At 32.9% G+C, this 17,721-nt stretch overlaps 2 protein-coding genes across 6 annotated transcripts; both read left to right on the top strand.

The window, feature by feature from the left end:
• The first annotated feature begins 689 nt into the window (after positions 1-689).
• LOC129301540 (probable protein S-acyltransferase 16) lies at positions 690-5,049 on the top strand. Of its 5 annotated transcripts, none has more exons than XM_054940103.1 (7): positions 690-1,111; positions 2,845-2,940; positions 3,018-3,119; positions 3,292-3,369; positions 3,451-3,549; positions 3,641-3,736; positions 4,808-5,049. In XM_054940103.1, exons 1-7 carry the CDS (start codon positions 827-829, stop codon positions 4,811-4,813), a joined length of 762 nt encoding a protein of 253 aa, XP_054796078.1. In that variant the 5' UTR covers positions 690-826; the 3' UTR covers positions 4,814-5,049. The 5 variants fall into 5 exon arrangements, with proteins under 5 accessions (XP_054796078.1, XP_054796076.1, XP_054796077.1 ...); XM_054940099.1 differs by having other exon boundaries at positions 694-1,111; positions 4,413-5,049; XM_054940100.1 differs by having other exon boundaries at positions 695-1,111; positions 2,848-2,940; positions 4,413-5,049.
• Positions 5,050-5,187: 138 nt separating this feature from the next.
• On the top strand, positions 5,188-10,160 carry LOC129301539 (protein FAR-RED ELONGATED HYPOCOTYL 1-like). The gene is made up of 4 exons (XM_054940098.1): positions 5,188-5,744; positions 6,925-6,966; positions 8,035-8,666; positions 9,555-10,160. Exons 1-4 carry the CDS (start codon positions 5,608-5,610, stop codon positions 9,626-9,628), a joined length of 885 nt encoding a protein of 294 aa, XP_054796073.1. The 5' UTR covers positions 5,188-5,607; the 3' UTR covers positions 9,629-10,160.
• Positions 10,161-17,721: the final 7,561 nt, after the last annotated feature.

The following is a 17,721-nucleotide window of genomic DNA, read 5'->3' on the forward strand; positions in this document are numbered from 1 at the left end:
TTCTAACATGCTTGATATTTGTTGTTTACCACAAACCATATAAATACCTATAATGTTACTTTACAAGGTACAATGGTAATCAATCCATCAAAATCCATGTCACATGATTTTTTTATTACCATGTATCTCATCCCCTGCCTCTATCCCTCTGCACTCATTTTTCTTATTTCTAAAAACCTGAGATTCAACATAGTGAGATATGTTGTATAAAATCAAAGATCGAGATTGAACACACCTTTGCACCCGCTCAGAGTTAATGGCGTTAGGTTAAAATTAATAGTTTGGTCACTTTTACACCCACTCATGGAACATTATAAGTATTTATGTCTTTTTTCTCACTTTAGGATATTAGGTGCTATTAACTAACCATTATATGAGTATTTTTGTCCTTTTATCTATTATAAAAATTATAAATATTTTAAATTTAAATTCATAAATTTTTAGGTGTGCCAAAAGTGAGTTCGACTTAAATTTAAATTTCCATTAATCAAAATGCAAGATAATATTTTTCCTTTGGTCCTCACAAATACACTTTTACATAATTACTTTAAAATTTAAAAAAATTCCAATATTATTTTTACTTTATTTCTATCAATAACCACACACACACACGTATTGGTCTGTAAATAGCAACACAGAAAGGAATATACCCAAAATAGCGAGTGGGCTTTAGTAAGACTAAAGACAACGGCACCGTCTCAAACCTACCTCAATATATTTCTTGCACGGTCATCGTTCCCGGGACGGGGTTCTCGTGTATTCTTGGATTATACAATTGGAGACGCCGTCGTTTTGGCGCCGGTGCCTCCTCCCCGCTTGATCCACCATGGCTGAGAAAATGAAGCGGCGCTGCCGCTTTTCCCTCCCCGTGAGCGTCGTTCTTTTGACTATCGCCTACATTTACCTTTCCACAATCTTCGTTTTCATTGACATGTGGTTCGGCCTCTCTTCTTCGCCGGGAATAATGAACGCCATCGTCTTCACGGCGTTAGCTATCATGTGCGTCTTTAATTATGCTACCTCTATATTAACAGATCCAGGTCGAGTCCCCTCCACATACATGCCCGATATTGAAGACGTTGAAACCCCTATTCACGAGATCAAGCGGAAGGTACAGAGTATGTGTTGTTTTAAATATCATTTCTTCGGAATAAGACGCTATATCTTTCTGGGGTGGTTTATTTTTTTCCTCGTTCGGAAACGAATTTGCTTCTTTAAGAAGAACCACCCAGGTCTGGTCTTGGCATCCTGTTAATGCCTATAGCATTTTATTTTAGTTTTATTTTTTTTAATTTTTTATTTGTTTGGCTGACTTTCCTGATAGTTTATGTTTCTTCGAGTTCTGCTTCTTGGATGCTGGAAGTCTCCTTGACGAAGAACATTAGTTGGATTTCATGTTTTTTTGTCAATCTTTATGTCATAATGAAGAACATTAGTTGCATTTCATTACTTCTGATTTCCTAATTTCTTATCTTATTTGAACTTTAACAATGGGCCTCATATCACATCTAATAACTGGATGAATAGATCAGAAATGTTTAGCTGCTAAGTGCTTTGGCTAAAGAATTTACCTTTGGCATGCTAGCCAACCACTGTTCGGAAAGAGGTACTTCCACAATCGCTGCATTTAGGATAATGGGTAAATCAAGATTGTTTTTGGTTTAATCCTCTAGTCTAAGAACTAAGATGGGCCAACAATCGTGATCATGTTTCTATACAAGTAAATAAATAAATAAATAAATAAATAATCATGATCATGTATTAATTGATGTCACTTTCCCCTTGTAGAACTATAATGAACAGCCATTTTGTTGGCCTGAATAATTGATCTTCTGAAACAAGGACTTTTATGTTGGAGGTGGAACTATTTCAGTATCATTGGCTTGGCTAGGGCATAATAATTAATCTTCTGAATAAATAATGAGCTTTAAGGTGGGTCTGTGGAAGTGAAATCATTTCACTATTTTTTGTTTGCTAGGGATCTAACACTGTTGTTAACTATTAACTCAGATTTCCACACAGAGCAAGCGTTTTGTTTTGAAAATAAGTGAATAAATCATGGTAACGCCTCAAGATAAGGATTCCTGATGAACGTTGATTTGACAATATCATTAGGAAATGTGCATGCTTTGATGGAACTTGCTGTACCGAACCTTTTAGGTCTTACTTAACTGGTTGTTATGATTGAAGTTCAGCTGTTTTAGCCCTTTGCTTGAAAATGAACATGAGTATATTAGCATTAAACAATTAGTTGTCAACTAACCAAAAAGAATAGAATGGATAGATTTTGTGTATCTATCAATCTACATGCATTATTATTTTGATTCTCCTGCCTCAGTTTAAACCTTCCAGGGCCATTGGTCTCCAGCCCATGTTATTTAGGGGATACTTCTTAAGTTTGCATTAATGATTTACCCTGTACGTGCATCTTGCTATCTTGCCATCTTGCCATCTTGATCCCGTTTCCTCTCCCATCACTAGTCAAAGGAGGGAAAAAGGTTCTATTAGAGCCATGAAGTTTGTGGCTTTGTTAGTATTAAATACTGATTAAATCCTTTTAAAATGTTTTGAGGCTGGCACGGTTGTCAATAGTGCACTATAATGCCAATCACATAGATGTACAGCACCTGTGGCATTGCGCTTTTTGAATACCTATGAACTGCACGAGACATGTGGATCTCCTTCAGTCAAGTGCTGTAGTGAAAATAATCCAATTAACTAGGGATGACTGAAACTTTTTCCCTGAGCCTTCAATTAAGTGCTATAAGCTGGTGGTTGTATGATCATTTTTAGCAGTACGGAATATGAATTTTACCATTTTTGTAATGTTTCTTTGAATTACAGCAGGGTGGGGATTTGAGGTATTGCCAAAAGTGTTCTCATTATAAGCCTCCTCGTGCTCATCATTGCCGTGTCTGCAAACGATGTGTTCTGCGCATGGTATGCATGATCTATCACAGTCAAATTTATCTTAGATTTTCTAAACAATGACAAAAGTTTTGGCATCTGATTGTTAGGATCACCATTGCATTTGGATAAACAACTGTGTAGGCCATGCGAACTATAAGGTCTTCTTCATATTTGTCATGTATGCTGTTATTACATGCGTTTACTCCTTGGTAAGTTTGATTTGTTGTCAGCTTTTTTGATATCATTGTGATCATGGGTGGGGTTAAGTTCTATTTGCATTAATCTGGGGATTCCATGCTGTTCTCTTTTGTCTTCTGCTATAATAATTTTCCATGCGCTGTTTCTGCCTATATTGACCATCCTTCTTACTTGATGTTTTAGGTCTTGCTTGTGGGTAGTCTAGCTAATGATAGTTTAAAGGAGGAAGAGCAAAACGGTGGCTCTTACAGAACTTTTTATGTAATTTCCTATAAAAATAAGATGGTTAAATTTTGTTTTGGTTGTCTAGCATCTTTGCTGATGAAATCTGATTTCCTACAGGTTGTTTCTGGGATGCTGCTGGTCCCCTTATCTGTAACCTTATCTGTGCTTTTAGGATGGCATATCTATCTTGTCCTGCATAACAAGACTACCATAGAGGTTATTAGAGAATTCTAATTTTAGTTCAAAGCTTTAATTTTACTGACGCAGCAAATAGAGATTTTCTCATGTTTGGCACTTTTGTTGACAGTATCATGATGGAATTAGAGCTTTGTGGCTTGCAGAGAAGGGGGGGAACATTTATAAACATCCATATGACCTTGGTCCATATGAGAATCTGACAACTGTAAGAACTGAATACTATGCTCCTGTTCCTTCTGTTTAGCTATAAATCCCATAGTAATTCTGCCGAGTGTGGTGACTTCTTTCTGTTGGCATAAACCGATTTGATATGAAATTTACATTTATGTGTTCCTCGGAAATTCTAAGCATGCATTAAATGTGATGACTTATATGGTTACCAAGGAAGCTGTTCCTGTTCATTTTGTTTTTGTAGATGTGATAGCATCAACATGCAGATTACGTTAAATTATGGCCCCATTGGATCATCAATTGTGCTTTATTAGCATCACTGTTCCTCTTTCATCGTTGTATAAATATCACGTTGAAGTATCAAGCACCCTGTATGCTTCGAGCTAATGCATGTCAGCCCAGTGTCACTTGTTCAGGACTTAAAAGTGAAATTATTTGGTCCTCGGTTAATTATTTAGGTTTTAATCAGGATATCTGTTAATATGAACGTGTGGATTTTAATGATATTGTACTTAATGGTTTGCCTTTGAGTTGTAACTGATGCAAGGGAACTGATATTAACATGTTGATGAATTATCCATGTTGTCTTGTGGGTATCTATCTGTACAAGGCTCTGCAGTGTCCCTCTTTCTTTGTTAGTTCAGACTAACTTGACAATGTATGTGCATACCTGGGTATGAATTTGAGTTTCTTGGTTAATTTTGTTGCAGGTTCTGGGGCCAAATATCCTCAGCTGGGTATGGCCCACAGCAAACCATATAGGTTCTGGACTTAGATTCCAGACTGCTTATGATATCTCACCAGGTGCATCAATGTCGAAATGAGTCATGGTGTTGCCTGGTTGTGGTCATTTGTAGTGCATAAACATCTAACCCTAGTTGTGAAGATCGGTCAAGTGATGACAAAACCAAGAGGTTGAGTAGTCTGCTATCACTAATCCAACAGAGAGAAGTTTTTTCCTATGTCAGTCACACCATAGTTGAAGTTTTGATGTTTTAGAGCTGTTTGGTGCATCTGTTCGTGGCCATGGAATGAATATGCATGCCTGTGGGTATTTTGATTGTCATTTCTTTCTTCCCTTGTTTCTTCTCCCTCCTCTTGGTAGGCATAACATAGGATTTTGGAAGATGTGGAGCTACAGCCATAGCGTTCTGGAGGTTGGCACTGTACAATGACAAATTCTGGAAACCAGGCTCTCCGAGACATGCCATGCAAGGATGAAGACTGGCCTTTGTGAAAAGTTGTGTGTATTCTAGAATTTGTAATTTTTCTGTATACTGAAAGAATAATCATATATTTGTATCATATATTTTCCCATCTGAAGCTGAAGTGCATTTTGCTTCTTAAGAGTTTTAGTATTAATGAGATCTTTTCGGTATCACCATAGAACACTCGCATGTAGATAGCATATAGTCGACAAAATGAGTACAAGAGATCCATATGCATGCTTACTGTGCCTTTTTCTTGAAGTATTCTTTATATTTCACCCAACATTAATTATCATTATGTTATGAAACGCATAAGGATATAAAAAATGGGTAAAACATGGTAGTCGGTAGTCCATGACGAAATAAAATTTAATTTCTTGTTGAGTGAGGGGTTTGTTTTTAATGCTTGGTTGTATTAAGATATATGTAATAAAGCTTAATTGATAAACTGTGGAAAGCTGAAAGTGCTATCATATGAACCGGGGATTAATGATGCAGCTTTTATTGGATTAGGAGGTAATGATGGCTTTCTGGTCATACAATTGAGTGTTGAGAATTTGAACCCAACGAAACGGAGTGTCGTTGAGCGTTCGTTCGCCATTCCACTTCCAGTATCCCACTCGACCGCCGTCCAATGGGAGACACTGGAACCTGTCCATCGTTTTCTGCACGCGCTACGCACACTGAGAACAGTTAGATGCCAGATGCTTTATTCTCTCTACCATTTTTCAATCCTCTCTCTCTCTCTCTCTCTCTCTCTCTCTCTCAAGCTTTTCTTCGATCTTTCTCCATGGAGATGGAAGCGGAGGACGACGACCAATCTCAGCCAAACAGGTTTGATTACTGTACAAATTTGAAACTTTTTAACTCTTTTGTGGCTTTTTGGTGACTGGTTTTTTAACAATTTTTGGCACGAAGATCCGTATGTCAGCAGTGATTTTTTTTTTTTTTTCCCAAATTCAGCTAATCCTCATGGTTCAGTATACTTCGTTGTCTGGATTTGATCGCTTTGCCATTTCATTTCAGTAAGACATCAAAGCTGTATCAATTATTAATTGATTTAGTAAAACAGCAAAGCTATTTAGTGGTTTCAATTGTAGCAGTGTTATTCATGAAGTTTACTCATTTGAGCAATTCGGTTTAAATCTCTGCAATCTCTTGCTTCCAGTTATTTGAAAAAGGAAAGAAGTGGTTCATGACCACTCTAAAATTTAGCTAGTGATCTTTTGTGCTTACTATCTTCAATTTCTTAAATATAAAAATTTGAGAAATGATATTGATTTAATTAGCTCTGGAAGGACCAAATCACTCTCATAGATAAACTTGAGGGGCGACGTTGTTTCAATTGAACTTAAAGGGACTAAAGTGATCTCCTAAGTAAATTAGAAACAGTAAACGTATTAATTAAGCTTAGAGATATTTACAGTTGTGTGTTCATATTCAAATTAGTTTAGTATTGTTTCAGCTTTTGGATTTGGAAATGGAGATGAATAGACTTCTCTGTGGCACATGATTTACATTGGACTTAAGTAATCTGGCGACAATAACTGCAGCAGATTTTGTTTCTATCTTATGATCTATTAACTTTTAGTGTTCAACCATTAATAAAGAAAATTTTAGTGGAAACAAATTTCCTTTTTCTCTTTTAGGTTTGTTGTCATAAAAAATTAGGTCCACGAAGGGTTTGTTCCAAGTCTGAATGTTCTTCCTAGCATGTTGTTAGAATTAATCAGCTATTCTGATATGTCCTATTTCTTTTCTATGGTAAATTCATTCCTAGGCATAATCATAGAAGCTTGTAATTATAGTTTAATACTTCACTTGGAGGATTGGAACCATAAAGACAGTTTTTGGAACAAACAGTAATCTTGTCGGTTGCTTTTACATTCTACTTGTAGACTTAATAGGCACTATTTTCCTTTTCAGATATATTAGTTACAATTGAATTAAACTGGGTTTTATATCCTATATATGTTCTGCAGAGAGTACTAATACTTTGGATACACCTGAACAGGCTACGACAGAAGGCATATGGAGAAAATCCTCGTTCTGCCAGGTGAAACTTCAAATATATTTGACCATTATATATGTAGCAGTGTTTTGAGTTCCATATCATGTTGTGCCGCATGTCTTTGTCTGGGTTGGTAATTCTTTTTTTTTTTTTTTGAACAAAGAGTACATAATCCAAGAAAGGATACAAAAGAAATTAGGTTACACCAATAGATCTAATCTTCTCTTCATTCCCCACCTCTTGACAATACGGTGGTGGTTGATTAAAAGCACAAAAGCTTCCTACCACATCTAAAGCGTTTTGGGCTAAAAAGTGCGCACGATAATTTGCCTCTCTGTACATGAACTTCAGCGATATAAATCTAAACTGATACAGGCAATTCCTAGGTTGTTCAATCACATCCCTAAAAGGGTGATAGGTGACATCAGATTTGGTTAGAAGGTTAACAGCTTTAGCACAATCAGTAAAAACATGGACCTTCTGAAGAATGAGTTGGCAACACATGGTAAAACCTTGAACAATACCAATAATTTTTGTAATAGCTGGTGGGTAATGACCAACATTACAAGAAAAACCAACCACCCATTTAGCACTCCCATTTTGAATCACACCCCCACGTTTGGAGATACCATCCTTAAAGGATCCATCAATATGTAGGTGCAGATCATTACCTTGCAGTCGAACCCAGTGACTGTGGGATCTCCTCGCCTGGATTGACAACGTATTTGACGCAGTGATAAGGTTCAAATCAGATTTGGCTTTGTGGAAGATAGCCTCTTTGGAGCATCCTCCTTCAGCCTCCTCTCCATCAAATAAGTATCTGCATCTAGTACACCAGATGTCCCAGCACATTTATCCAAATAACACGTTCCATGGTAGCTGCAAGGATCATGTTTCATGTCTTACAGCTTCATGTTATAGAAGTTGAAGGGTCCTACAAGGATCAACCCAAGCAAAAAAGTTATTTAGTATGACACATCTTCATGTTTCATGTCTTACAGCTAGCTGTTACTTTTCTGTGAAGGTCCTTTATGTATATTTCTGTGAAATGTGAAATTCTTCTTTAAAAATTGGTTCCTTTCGCTTCTGATATTTGTCATGCATGGTCTTCAGGTGCCATCTGGATGGAGTTCACAAAACCAACATTACTGAAGGGAATAAGAAAAGAAAATTACAGACTGATCAACTGGATTTGCCTAGATCAAAGCACAAATGTTGGGTTGGGAGATTCTCCTCTGAACATGGTTCAATGTCCGATGACAATCTAGAGCTAGGGAGCACGCACATGCCCATGTTCATGAGTGAAACGTATGCGTCAGCTCTTGATATTTCAGAAACCAAATCTTCCAAAGGCAGCAATAATTTCAGTGAAGATTCAGACGCTGCCATGTCTGTAAATGATGAACCAAAACATCAGATGGATTGTCCTAAACCATACCTGTACGGAAGGCCTTCCTATTCTTTTATTAATTGGGATGGCTATTATTTCAAGAAAAGTTGTCGTGAAGAGGACACAGTTGTTGAAAGAGAATCATCCTACGATTATGATGATGATATACAAGCTTTGGTGAATCTTGAGGAGCACTCTCTGGATTTAGGAATTTGTAGAGATCATGATTACTCAGAATATGTGAAAAAAGGCAACGAGCATTCCAGAGAAAAAGAATTTGAAGATGTTTATGCTGCTCATGGGGCAAATCCTAGCATGTATATCCTATCATCTGGAAAATGGGATGTGAACCAAGGTATGTTTTCCTCTCCGATGTGTTTAGTACTCCTTCAGATCCTAAATATAGGAACTAATTGAGAAACTTGCTTTAATTCTGAATGTAAGATTCCAACCTAGTTTGTCTCCCAGATTTATAGTTTTTTTTTTTTTTGGAGAATCACATTCAAGAACCACTCAAAAAAATTATGCACAAACAAGAACCAATATGAAATGGATTTTTTTTAAAAGGGAAACATGACTTATTTTTTCTCGAATGGGACTTGTTATTAGTCTTTATTTGAGAATAATTCATTTGAGTGGTTCTTGAATGTGATTTTCCCCCTTTTTTCCAAAACTATCCCTATTGATTGCAAAAGTTAAAGGGGTTTTTCCATCAAGGGGTAGTTTCCAATATAAATGATTAAAGGGTATTTTAGGAAAACCATCACATATTTTTTTATAAAAAACTAACTAAACTAATTTCTTCAATGTTTATAGATTAGTCATCTCTCTCCTACATTTAGGACCAGAAAAGAGTATAAAAGCCTATTTTGTTACCTAACATATTGGTATTTCATTTTTTTCCATCCTCCATAGATCATTTCTTTCAATTTAGTAGATCAATCATTAAAACAGCTTTAATGTTATCCTGACACCTTCCCTTTATCCTGGAACAAAGTGAAACCCATGAGATTAGAGATTTTTGTCATGAGTGAGCAGCATCTGTATAAGGTCCAAGTTAACAGCGCTGGGCAAGCCATAATGTGCGAGAGAACATTGAAAGTGTTTTAATGATTGAGGGACATAATTAAACAGGGATGATCAGTGGAGGGCATTATCATGCGCCTATATGTCTGGAACCAAAAAGGGGTTTCCTCTAAATTTTTTTGTTAGTACTAATTCCTGGGTTGATATTTGGTTTCAGAGGCTGAATCAAGCACAAGGCCGCCAACAATTGATCAAGAATTTGAGCAGTACTTTTCCATGCTTATGCTTTAGCAGACTAGCATAGATCACTTATCATAAAGGATGTTGATGTATAAAGCTACTAGACGCTTGGTTCAACTAATAAGGGAGTCATATTCTCTTAATTAGAAGTCTCAAGTTTGAGTTTTGGAAATGTAGCAATATTGGTGACAGTGTTTCCATATGAAAAGATCCTAACTCTTTAAAATCTTCTCAACTTGACGTAGAACAGATTCAAGATACAAGTGTACTATGCAAAACAGGAAGTACTTGTATATATATTGCTAACTTCTTTTTCTACATGAAATATCAAAATCTTATTTATTCCAAAAAAATCAAGTACAAACACCTATAGGTGAAGGCAGAGAAGTACTCAAAAGACCTACATGTTACAACAAATACGAACGTCCCATAATCATCCAACCTCTCATTCCCTATTAGCAGCTTAGACAACCAAGATCATCACTATTTCTGAATTCTCAAGCTATTTTGTATGTATGTAACTATGCATGTATTGATTCCAAGTTGTAAATATATTATTATAATGCTATATATATTGATCTTACTTTTTCTTTCCCTTTTTGCTTCATATGATATGATCTTCATACGGCAGTGTGCGGGATTTCTCTCTCTGGCTTTTCCTCTTCTGTATAATAACAGAATTAACTTGAAGTAAAAGAAAAAATAATTTCCTCATTCATTACGAAAATTCTTGGATAATTGAAGCAAAATTTAGATTGTGGGTACTTCTCATATATTATTTTGTTCACTGTGGTTTTGTACTGCCATGGTGCACGCTAATCAAGTACTAATCATTAACATTAGTAAATATTAACCGTTTTCAAGTTCCTTTAAACCCTGCATCTTATTGATCAAACATGACCAGGAATAGTGTTTTTATTTAATTTCTGCAAAATGCAAATGCTTTGTTATGAGTTTCCCCACTCTAAATGAACTCAGCTCAAGTTTTTATTTTTATTTTTATTACTATTTGTTATCATCATCTCTCGTGCCTTTAATATAGGATAACGGTAATTATTTTGTGGTTTTAAAAAATGTGTTAGTTAAAACCTTAATATTCTCTTCTGATAAACAAATGAAAAAGAAAAAACTTCATCTTCTCAATAATTTTATTTCTTTTTAATTATACCTTTGAGAGTGAGATAAATGCCTAAATTACATTAGTTGACTCCTACAAAATATCATCCTATATTTCAAATCAAATATAGGTCAGAGTCTAAGATCAAACTACAGAGTCAGACCTTGGAATAATATAATATAAATTAGGAGTGAAAAGGACTTGGATCAACTACAAGTAGACAAAGTGTATATTCTCTCTGTTTAAAAATGTAAGATATTTTTAATTAAATTTTACTGCCTAATAAAGTAATTACATACTTTCAAACTAATTTTATATTTTTATATTTATCCATATTAAACATATTATAATAAATATAAACTCATTATCAATAAGGATACTTTTGAAAAAAGGCAATAATTACACATTGAAAGACTAAAAATACCTTATATTTTTTAATATTCAATTTCTTAAAAAAATAAACTCTTATATTATTGAATGGAAGGAGTATATCTTTTTGGGAGAATTTCATTTAAGGACCTGGGAAGGAACTTATTTTCTGGTGGCTCCTAAAAGATTCCAAAATCTCAGTTTAGTCCTTGGATTAAATTAAAAATAAGTTAAATGTGAAAAAGATGAAAACACCTTGAGTTCAAATATTAAAAAAAAAAAACCACCAGCTATCATCACCGGAGCACCACAGTCGATGACTGGAGCCTCACCAGTGATGACAGCCATTGGACCTCCATCGTCGGAGCTTCAACTACCAGTGGTTGAAAAATTATGGAGAATTAATTTATTTAAAGGTGGCTAAGGTGGGTATAGAACCCAAGACCCTTTAGTTTACTAAAAAGTTTTGGACCATCAAGCCACTCAACCTATTCAATTATATAATACATAAAATTATATATATAATAAACCTTATTTTCAAACCACTTGATTATTACATTACTTATTAATTGCCTAATTTTTCTTATTAATACCTTCATAGGACTTGTTAATTACTTAACTTTTCTTGTTAACCCCATGAATCCTGCAACATAATTAAATTACTTGTTAATCTCATAATTATACTTGTTAATATTTTAACAGAACTTATCAATTACTTAACTCTCCTTCTTAAGTTTGTGACTGCCACAACAGAGCTACATTATTTGTTAATTGCATAACTATAGTTGTTGATACCTTAACGGCACTTGTTAATTACTTGAATTTACTTGTCAAATCCATGACTCCTTTAAATGAATTGCATTACTTGTTAATCATGTAACTTTATTTGGTAATTACGCAACAATACTTGTTAATTGAAAAGCTTGACTTGTTAATATTATAACAAGACCTTTTTAACTGTTGTTTCGAAAAAGTAATTAAATTACTTGTTAATTACATAACTTTACTTGTTAATTCTGCAATAATACTTGTTAATTATCTATTGTCACTTATTAAATGAATATACAATTTACATAAAAAATTAAGTTTGTCAGATAATGAAAGCGATAACAGTCGGGTCTCCATTATCAGTATTCATCAAACTAGATACTCAATTATATAAGCACATATATATATATAGAGAGAGAGAGAGAGAGAGAGAGAAATATCCTAAAAAACAAATATAACATTAACAATTAAAATTAAGTATCTAAGCATGTTGAAACATTTGCAGGCGTGATTCAAACCCGAGATCTAAGCATCTTAAGGATGTTGCTATGCTAGTTGAACCCAAGGTTCCTAGATAAATGTGTATGTATTAGGTAATCATATATTAAATCATGAACGATCCTCACTTCTTTTAATTCTAGTTAGAAAAAAAAGTTATACAATGAACTCAAAGTAAGTAGAAAATCTTAGGGGAAGTCGCATTAAGAGCCCTAAAAAATACATTATTGCACTTCGGGCTTAAAAAATTTGATATTGTACTACTAGCCTTACAGCCTTTATTGCAATTTTTCTTCACACTAAAAATACAATTTTTCCCTTAATGAAAAGAAATAAAAATGAACGAACATAGAGTAGTAGGATTGATGACAAATATGGGAAGGCTACTTAGCTAGAGGATAAGAAGGTTTCTTAGATCTAATAGCAAGGAATAACTTTTGAGGTGCGTAGATTTTAAAATTCTTTCATTCTAAGCAGTGCTTGATTGAAATTTGTCTGTTGAGCTTTGATTAAAGATGTTTTCTACCATTTTTTATGTTGAAATAGGAAAGAACTAACAATTGAACCATAAGTAGAGAGTAATGTAACGTTTTGTTAGCTTTCGGTATTTGTTGTTGTTGATTGCTTCTTGCTTAGCTATGTTTTCTTCAATGGACCATAAACAGAGAGTGATGGAATGGGCTTGTTGGATTTTTACCCCCACATAAATTAATGAGAGGATTATCTAAAATAGTTGAATTTCAGCCAAATATTTAGTTGGATGGAAAAACCTCTAGTTGGAATTTTAGTTGTGATTTTATTGCTGATATAAATTAAAGGTTGCTAAACTATTAAGTTGCTATAAAAGTTTTAGAGTGGATTAGTTGTTGTACAATAATGATGGTTGACTTGTTCATATTGAACTTTAATATGTAAATTGAATAAAATATGACCTAATATGAAGAAACTTGATGTCAGAAATATTGGAATATTTGTTGTGCAAAAATTAACTTTGAATTGTTGTTGTTAAATGTTGAGTTGTGCATTTTATTAAGTCTAGCCTAGTGATAAACTGAAATCACATGGACTTTTAATGAAAAATACATTAATCTTGTGTTATGCATAGTTGATACTGTGTTGTACATTGTGTGCCTAACTTGAGCATTTTGCTGAGCCTAACCTATTGATGAACTGAAATTGCACGGACTTTCAGTTGAAAATATATGAATCTTGTGTTGTGCATGGTGAATATTGTGTTGTGCATTGTTTGGTTAAATTGAGCATTTTATTAAACGTAGCTTACTGATAAATTGGAATCGTATAAACTTTCAGTTAAGAATATATGAACCTTATGTTGTGCATATTAGATTTTGTGTTGTACATTGTTTTCCTAACTTGAGTATTTTGGTAAGCCTAGCCTATTGATAAACTAGAATTGTATGGACTTTTAGTTGAAAATATATGAACCTTGTGTTGTGTATAGTGGATATTGTGTTATACATTGTTTGCTTATTTGTGCATTTTGTTTAGCCTAGCCTACTGATATAACAACATTGACAGATAACTTATCATAAACTTTTTTGTAACCGCCTTTAACCAACCATCCTCTTAAAAGGCCACGAACCAGGAGGATAAAGTCTTAATTTCAAAAATAAGAAGATTATCATTGTTCAAGATGTGAGAAGGTCGGACACGGTCGCATGACATGCAAAAATTCTAACCCAGTATAAGAAGTAGTCACATTGTACTTTTTTGATGTACTTAGGCAACTATAATTACATATATAGAAGCATTCTAAGTAATATTTTTTGAATAATTGAGAATTACAGATATTTTTTGTTTGTATATAGAGAAGAAACTGTTAGGTATTTGAATATAGTTGCTAATTTGTTGTGTATATTAGACTTGAAATACCATATCAAATTTTATGTGGGTACTTATTTTAGTAGTTAGGTCAGTACCAACATAAAATTATTCATATCTAATGTAATTGTTCTTCTTAATACTAGAAAGGCATGAACTTTGAGTTGAGCATATGTAAGCATTATCTTGTACATAGTAAATGTTGTGTTGTGCATGGTTTGCCTAAGTTGTCCATTTTGTTGAGCCTAAACTACTGAAATATTGAAAAGGCATAGACTTTTAATTGAGCATACGTGAGTATTATCTTGTGCATAATGGATATTGTGTTGTGCTTGGTTTCACGTAGGTTTTCTAAATTCAAATCAAATAAAGGACAACAATGTACTTTTAGTTTTAAAAAATTGTAATAAGGACCTCAAGGCCTGTAGTGCAATGTCAAAATTTTTCAAACTCAAAGTATAATTATGTGTTTCCTAGGGCTTTTAGTGCAATTTTCCTAAAATCCTAACCCTGAATCCTTTGAAAATGACCCACGTGATTTCCTTGTCTGCTTCTATCCTTAACCACACAATCTCAAACTCTATCATCATTGATATCTCGCATATCATAAGACAATATCATGTTCTATAATGTTACATTATTTTAAGATATTCATTATTAGTATGATAGTTATTTTCTTAATTTACTAAATGTTTCTATCTTTTTTACATTTAAGATAATCATGAAAGTACTTTCATGATTTTTTTTTTGACCAACAAGGTACTTTCATGATTGAATGACATAATTTAAAGGGAAAATTTACACTAAAGGCTACAAGAACAAATATATTTGCATAAGTGTCTAATAAAATTTGAAATAGTTTTGTAAGTATAAACGACTCTCTTGCAATTAAGTTTTTGATGAAAAGATAAAATTTTCCTTGGTAAAATAAATGAATCTTTTGTTAAAAATAAATAAATTTAATTGTTATTTATGAACAATATGTTGTAAATTTCTTCTTCTTCAACAAGTATAAACCACGTGAATTATATATAATAAATGAACATTTTAAATGATTTTGAATGTTATTCACAATGTTTTTGTTATAAATTTTGTTTTTGTAACTTATACTCCTTAATACATTTTTAACCAAATCTAACTTTAAATAAAGTAGTTACTTGTCTTTAAATTAACTCTATTTTTTCATATTTATCCTTATCTAATAGGGTGTTTTACTCTAAAAAAATATAAAACAATCTATTCAATAAAGGGCACTTTAAAAAAATAAAGATAATGGTTATATCTTAAAAAATTAAAAACACCTTATATTTTTTAATATTCAACTCCTTAAATAATATCTTATATTTTTTAACAGAAAGAGTAGATTAGGAGAATTATTACTAAGTCCCACAGATGAACTTTAATAACTCCTAAGTCCCATGAAATGATAAAATAGTTGGGAAAATCACAGCCAAGGACCCCTAAAGAAACATATTTATAGCTCAAGACCAATTAATTCTAAATTTACACTGCAGTCTCGGAGGTCCTAACTATAATTAATTTTGACTAAAAAATACAAAAATGCCCCTCTAATGGAAATGAAATAAAGCATAACACTTAGGAGAATAAGCTGTTATTCGCATGAAAACATTCATAGGTTCAATTAGAGCAAGCTTGTAAGCTAAAAATTGTAGATTCCTTCCTCTATCCCTGTCTTCCTTAATGAACTGATTTTGCATTCTTTCTTTCAACTAACTTGTATTTGGTTCTGTTTTTAGGGCATCATAGGCTTATTATCGAGTTACTTTAAGAGATAGACATCTGAATTTAAAGTCTACAATGTTATCAAGGTAAATGATCTAACCCTAACTGATATTAGCTTTAATATTCTTGATTGCATTATATACTTTTATGCCATCAAAGAAACACGTTTAATGTGGGAACAAAGTAGTTAGGGGTTTAGCATATATAGTTATCTATAGTAGGTGCATAATAATGGTGTTCGGTAGCATTAATATGTCTCATTTAACGTGGGTCTATCTTGGCAATTACAATAGCATTTTGTTTTAATGTGGAATGTTGTGTTATAAATACAATAATATATTATTGTTAAAATGGAGAGTGTAGGTGTTATTTTATGATTTAATTATATTTTTCTTTTCAATATGTTGTGATAGCTTGGGAAGGAAAGTCTAGAAGTAATGAACTATTTTTTTGGTAAATAATGATGATATATGATGATATTGGAATTGTAGTTATATTAGAAAATAGAGTAAAATTTAGTTAAAAATCTAGAATTATTGAACTTTGTGTTGTCAAAATAGTAATAATATATTATTGATATTAGAACTGCAATTATAAACTCAAACTAGAGTAAAATTTGTTTGAAATGGTTGCAAGGTAATGTGATAGATGTCAAGCAATAGTAGGACAAAAATTATTTTGTTTCGTCCATTATAAGGGAGTTTATGAGAGGATAAGTGAAGGTAATGTCAAATATGATGGAGGGAATGTAATTACTAAAATAATAACAGAGTGTATGACATATGATGAATTTAGAAGATTGATATTGCTTGAAGTGTGTCCTAAAATTAAATAGATGGACCTAAAGTTGACATTCAATATTGAAACTTTCACAACCATAATGATAGACCTTATAGATGATGCTGGAGTTGCACAACTTATTAAGTTCAATGTAACAATGGTCATGTTTATGTTGGTGTAAGGAAAAATGACATTACACAGTCATCACTAAATGACTATCCTCAAGAGTCAATAATAAGAGTCAATTTTAAAAATCAATTTCATTGCTTTAAGTCTCTTGACATTTAATATTTAGTCTTAATTGTTTGAATACATCATAGATAATATCCAAGGAATTATTAAAGCACCCTCCACTAGTGAAACTAAATAGGTAAGCTTACCATCTCCATTTCAAACCTTGGCAACATCCTTTGTTGAGCAAAGTTTAGCTGTGGAAAGTATTACAACTCCAATACTAGAGAAAAATGCAACAAATGAAAAGATTTGCTTATTGGTATAGGACAGATATTCACTAATGCAACAACTTTTAGACAAGTATTACACAAATATAGCCTTGCTAAAAAGTTTGCATATAAATTCTGAAAGAAAGGATAAGGATAAAGTCATTGCAAAATATGTGGCTAAGGGTGTAGTTTTTATACACAAATAACCTATTATAGTTTTTTTTTGAAATGGGTTTTGTATATGTTTGTGCAACAATATGATATAAATGGATGAAAAATTTCATGAGGGTACTTGTTTCTACCATAAGAAGTACCATTATAAAATAGGCAGAATTAATGTTGTCTATATACTAATATTAACTTATTATCAATGTAATAGAAGTCATTCACTAGAATGGATATTGTATAATATTCTAAAGTGTGATGACTCGGTCTGTATTAGTGCTAGTTATATATCAGTGAATGTAGACTTGTTATTTATGTAATAGTTTGTTTTTTTTTAAATAATGAGTTATCCACCAACTTTGAACACCTAGACATTTTCTTAAATTAGAAATTTTGGCACATAAAATTATTTTTTGTTA

This window comes from Prosopis cineraria, unplaced genomic scaffold, assembly GCF_029017545.1.
Source record: "Prosopis cineraria cultivar Desert tree isolate PC_DT_omini unplaced genomic scaffold, ASM2901754v1 PC2188, whole genome shotgun sequence".
NCBI classification, from domain to species: Eukaryota; Viridiplantae; Streptophyta; class Magnoliopsida; order Fabales; family Fabaceae; genus Prosopis; species Prosopis cineraria.

Excerpts from the sequence above, each read along its gene's own strand:
- LOC129301540 (XM_054940099.1), top strand. The coding sequence starts at position 827 with ATGGCTGAGAAAATGAAGCGGCGCTGCCGCTTTTCCCTCCCCGTGAGC. Across the intron at positions 2,941-3,017 it reads AACGATGTGTTCTGCGCATG|GATCACCATTGCATTTGGAT; the intron begins GTATGCATGATC and ends TCTGATTGTTAG. Across the intron at positions 3,550-3,640 it reads ATAACAAGACTACCATAGAG|TATCATGATGGAATTAGAGC; the intron begins GTTATTAGAGAA and ends TTTTGTTGACAG.
- LOC129301539 (XM_054940098.1), top strand. The coding sequence starts at position 5,608 with ATGCCAGATGCTTTATTCTCTCTACCATTTTTCAATCCTCTCTCTCTC. Across the intron at positions 5,745-6,924 it reads GACCAATCTCAGCCAAACAG|GCTACGACAGAAGGCATATG; the intron begins GTTTGATTACTG and ends ACACCTGAACAG. Across the intron at positions 6,967-8,034 it reads GAAAATCCTCGTTCTGCCAG|GTGCCATCTGGATGGAGTTC; the intron begins GTGAAACTTCAA and ends CATGGTCTTCAG.